This window comes from Bison bison, unplaced genomic scaffold (genome assembly GCF_000754665.1).
Source record: "Bison bison bison isolate TAMUID 2011002044 unplaced genomic scaffold, Bison_UMD1.0 scf7180017864518, whole genome shotgun sequence".
Classification (NCBI taxonomy): Eukaryota; Metazoa; Chordata; class Mammalia; order Artiodactyla; family Bovidae; genus Bison; species Bison bison.
Genome location: NW_011495071.1, coordinates 18,035,411 through 18,040,651, shown reverse-complemented (window position 1 = coordinate 18,040,651; position 5,241 = coordinate 18,035,411). Strand labels below are relative to the sequence as shown.

The following is a 5,241-nucleotide window of genomic DNA, read 5'->3' as shown; positions in this document are numbered from 1 at the left end:
CCTATATCTCCTGCATTGCAGGTAGATTCTTTACCACTGAGCCACCTGGAAAGCCTTTTCCCAGTGTCCTAGTTCTTTGCAATAATAGAAACTAGAAGGGTTTTGTTTACAGGGTCTTTGCTGGATTTGAAGATTAAAAATTAATCTTAATTTTGCTTTGTTTGTTTTGGGTTTTTTTGGTCATTCCACATGGCTTGTAGTATTTTAGTTCCCTCGCTAGGGATCTAACCCAGGCCATAGCACTGAAAGCACTGAGTCTTAAACACTGGACTATCAGGAAATTCCCTCCCTAGTGGTATTTCTTTTAGGTGAATCATCTAGAGGGCAAGAGAGCAAGTTTATCAGATTAAGTAAGTCTGGAGTGGACATAGTTTCTCATTCCACCCTGATCTTTTTTGCTAGATAGGAAAGATTCTAGTTCAACTCCTTAATAAACATAAAGTTAAAGCTACCCAGGTGGAATGTGGAATAAACATCTGAAGGAAGACCAGAATTTTCTTTAAAGTAATCTGAAGTCAATTGTAACAGTCATGAACAGATTCATCAGATATTTTGTGCAAACCTAAAGTTTGCTGCAATCAACAGGATTTGGAAAAGCCCTAGGAATTGCTCCATGAAGTTACTCAGCAACTGTCCAAGCCTGATCTTATAATAAATTAGCAGCTGGTCTTCCAGTGGCAATTCTAGAGACCTTTCAGGATATTTCCAATTAGGAGTTTTCTTTCTTTCTTTCTTTTTTTAAACAAAAACCTTTATTTTTCAGGAATCTGAGTAGTCTTCTGCTTTACATGCCCTGTTTCTTGGGACTTAATTCCAAGGGTGGACAACCGAAAATAGCCTTACATGCACTCTTCTACCCACCACAGCCTTGACTTCCCAAGGCTGCTAATCTGGATTCTTATTCCTCTTTCTCATCCGCTCCTCCTCCTCTTCCTTCTCCTTTTCCAATTAGCAATTTCCATGCAGTGCTGGGTGGGCCTGGCCTTTACCAGCAAGCATATGAACTAAGTCAGAGAAACATGATTGACAAGTATGAAAAACTATATTAAATTCCTCAGCAAATCTGTGAAGATCTTCAGTTACTTTGGGAAAATCTTTGACTATGACTTGCAATTCATCTTTAGTCCAGGGAATATAAGAAATTCAGGGTTTGGCCTTTGGGTCCTCAGAAGGCTTAATTTTAAGGGGACAGGTTCTGATAAGTTCAGAGGAAAAGGGAGAGGGGAGTGTTTTAAAGAAATAGGACAGTTCAGTGAGAGAATTAATATGGGGCAGCTGAGGGTGTAGAGAAGGAGTGGGTAGTACAAAAGGGAAGGTGAAGCCTGATCATAAGGAGCCAAAAGGAGGAGCATGAGGCTTCTGAAGTCACCTTATCTTTCCTTAGTTACTTGTTTGCTTCAGTTAATCTTAAAATCCTACTTTGTAAAGAGACAATTTTAGGGTGCTGGTGATATTTACAGGCCTCAAAATACCAATCAAAATAGAAATTTCATTCAGTTTTGGAAATCTTAGAGCTATGGTAATCCAAATTGGTTTTAAGAAGATTGAGTTTGGGGATTTCAAAAGTTCCCCATAACGACCATTGATATTCTAAATTGTCTTTGGTTAAGTCAGTTCACTTTATTAAAAATGCATGTGATGAAGGACAAATGAACAGCTATATTCTTTTAAATACAAAAATTCTACGCTATTGCAATTTGACCTCCAGTCTAGGGATATGCTCCGTGGCTTTGTGTATAGGCAAATGCTTTTGCCATGTTTCTGACCACTTTCTGCCTCTCCTTGCTAAGCATTTCAATTCCTTTCCTGAAGTGAAGAGGATAATAATATCAAGCTAGTAATGATTCAGGGAGCTGGTACTTTGATAAGATTAAAAGGATAATTTCAAAATATCAGAATGTGAAACATATGGTTAAAGAAACATTTTGTGTTGTTGTTCTTAGTCATGATCAATTTTAACATATTGGTGTTACTCATAACCAAAAGATATTTTTATAACAAGTGAGAAATACTTAACTTCATTTATTTGGAATCAATAGAAATAGAATTATTAAAAGAGCTCTTAGATGAATAAAGTAGAATCAAAATACTCAATTAAAATTGTAGGTATCACGGCTAGCAATAAAGGTTGGTCATAGAAATACTGGCACTTAATAGAAGGTGAACACATTAGCAGCATGTAATATTGTTGCCCTATGCTGTCTAGAACAGTGATCTGATCATATCTGTTTTCACTGGGGTTTAGCTTTAATTAATACATCCACATCAGCTTTGTCTGCTTCTCCAAGACTTTTCTGATGGCTCTCAACCAGGACATTGTCTTCCTTTTTTCGAGGTCTCTGGGAACTACCATCTCTGTAAGCTATAGAAGCTCCAAGGGCAACAAAGTTGTGCACATCCTGTAGCTTTTTCCGCAGCCATTCCACTCTTTCCATGGAGCTCAGATGTTTGCCCAGGTTATGCATAAACTGTATTTCACTCACAGCTCTCTTCCTGGAGGGAACAGGATCAGAGAGGATCACTCCATTAGTTCCCCTCTTCCAAATCATAAAGCCAACCTTAAAAATCCAATTCCCCTGACCTCACCATGCAGAATAGGCTATGGTACTTACTTAACAGACTTCCCATCTGATCTTGCAAGAAAACAGATGGCAAACATGACAATCATTACCTTAACCATGTCTTTTGCAGACATCATATTAACTAAAAAAGAAAAAGAAAAATGGAGGTATTTAAAAATACTTTTAATATTCCAAACTGTACAATTAAATTTATAGTAGTTTATATTTATAACCATACAAGTTTGCACAGAGTGTGACAGTGACTAATTGGATTGTTTTTTGTGAGAGACTTTTGGAATCAGTCTCTTTATTTTACAGTTTATATGTTATATATATATACACATAATTACTGTATATTATATATATACACATAATTACTGTATATTATATATATACACATAATTAGTATATAGTAAGTATAACCCAATTGGCTTAGAAATGAGACAGATGAGTTTTACTTTTTTAGGTATCTTTTTGAGAGTTCTTGTGCAAGTTATATGAATTTTAAGCTATGTGAAGAATCAAAAAGTTCACTGTTTAGAATTTCCTCCCACATTTTGTATTAATTATGACTAAATGCTTCTAATTTGCTTGAAAATAGCTACTTCTCTTAATTAGGTAAATTGTCAACAGCGTCTGTTTACTTAGCAAATTTCTTTTTCATAAGTAGACTTCCTTTCAATGTCATGATAACTATAAATGCCAAATTAATAGGTTCTGATTTAGAGATTTTTTACTAACTTAACACAGAGTTCTCCTAGCATTAAAAAGAATGTGTCAAAGCATTTAAGCATCATCTAATTAATTACTTGTTATACAAATTTAGAGCTTTGATTCCATATAAAATGCTTGTCTGTATCTTATCTTTTCAGCTCATTTTATTAACAATTTTGTTTGAGTATAATGTTTAGAATTTTGCTCTTTTGCTTTTAAGCTTTTTATCTCAAAATAGAAAAGTTTTACCTTAGTCTGCATTTCAACAACTGCAATAGCTTTCATGATAGAAGTGCCTTTTCTTAATACTTAATGTTCTTCATTTAACATACACATAGGGTGGCTGTGGGAAACTGCGTCATTCAGAAGTAGCATAAGGGCCATTATAACCTACTATATTTGTTTTCACTGTGCAATATAAGCTATTGAAGGAGCACCAAATGGATAGTCTTCATTTTGGTTTACATGAGAAAAGATCACTGTAGCAGAGGACAGGAGTCTGCCCCAGCTCCGCCACACTCACCTAGTGCGTCTGCCTTTCTTTCCTATTCTCAACTGAGAGGCGCGCTTCTCACAAGAAGGTCATTAGAAGCGCACGAAACATCCTTAAAATTCATGTGTAGTTTTCAGATAGAAAACTAGAAAAGGTTCTATGTGAAGGGACCAAATATTCAGCAGTAAAACAGTTTCTCCAACTATAGTACACAGACTGAGCTCTCTGTGAGGATATTATGTGGGGAAAATGGAATTTTAACTCAGAGACATAAATTTACACTGATTATTTAAATCAGAATTATTCATTTCTCACTAGGCTGCTTTATATCAAAATTTTAACAAGATATCATTAAAGCACATCATGCCAAATTTTAATTATTTCCATGTAATTGCAGATGAGTTAAAAAAAAAAAAAAAAGCAAGGCCTCTCAAAATACTTTAATCACAAAAATAAGTGTTTCAACAATATTTTAGTGGCATAAATTTATTTTTTATTGTGGCATTTTAATATTAAATATAATTCAAACCCTCCCTTAACATTTTACTTTTAACAAACAGCATGATATTAGTAGGAAATGGTACATATTAAATGACTACTTGATTGTAAGAAAAGAACTCATGGAAACTTAAAAGAGAAAATAAAGATTACTCACCACACGTCTTAGGATACGATCTTCTTTCAAATGTATTAGCAGCTGATGCTTTCTCAAAGTTGAGTAAACCTGAGAAGGCTGATAAATTGAGCTGTAGACCCTTCAATGTGACTTTTATATATATAAGTCTTCCACACTGAGAAGCTTTTTTATTGTTACAAATGACGTCACTCCCAATTCTCTGAATTTTAACCATAGGATCATAGAGCAGCACACACACTCCCATGGGGCGGTGCTCATTCTTCTTAAATTTTAGATAATTGGATATTAAAAGCAAAACAGCGTGGGCTGGGAAAAGTGTTTATGCAAAGATTTCTAACAAATAGTGAATTGTAATTCTGACTGGATTAATGACTCTATATTCCAAAAAGGAATATATTATATATATTATATGTTTATAAATATATATTATATATTTACAAAATGTATATTTTATATAAAATATAAAATATTTATAAAATATGTATATTATATATATTAAATATGTATGTATTATATATTTATAAATATATAATATATATAATATATTCCTTCAGTAATTCTAAAAGAAATCAGCCTTGAATCTTCATTGGAAGGACTGATGCTGATGCTGAATCTCCAGTACTTTTGCTGCCTGATTCGAAGAGCCGACTCATCGGAAAGGACCCTGATGCTGGGAAAGATAGCAAAAGGAGAAGGAAGTGGCAGAGAATAAGATGGTTGGATAGCATCACAGACTCAATGGACATGAATCTGAGGAAACTCTGGGAGACAGTGAAAGACGGGGGAGCCTAGTGTGCTGCAGTCCATGGGGTTGTAAAGAGTTGGACATGAATTAG

At 34.5% G+C, this 5,241-nt stretch overlaps 1 protein-coding gene across 1 annotated transcript; it reads right to left on the bottom strand.

The window, feature by feature from the left end:
* Window positions 1-2,007: 2,007 nt before the first annotated feature.
* On the bottom strand, window positions 2,008-4,539 carry PTH (parathyroid hormone). The gene is made up of 3 exons (XM_010830581.1): window positions 4,424-4,539; window positions 2,613-2,703; window positions 2,008-2,493 (listed from the first exon to the last, which is right to left on the bottom strand). The coding sequence occupies exons 2-3, from the start codon at window positions 2,696-2,698 to the stop codon at window positions 2,232-2,234; spliced, it is 348 nt and encodes a 115-aa protein (XP_010828883.1). The 5' UTR covers window positions 2,699-2,703; window positions 4,424-4,539; the 3' UTR covers window positions 2,008-2,231.
* Window positions 4,540-5,241: the final 702 nt, after the last annotated feature.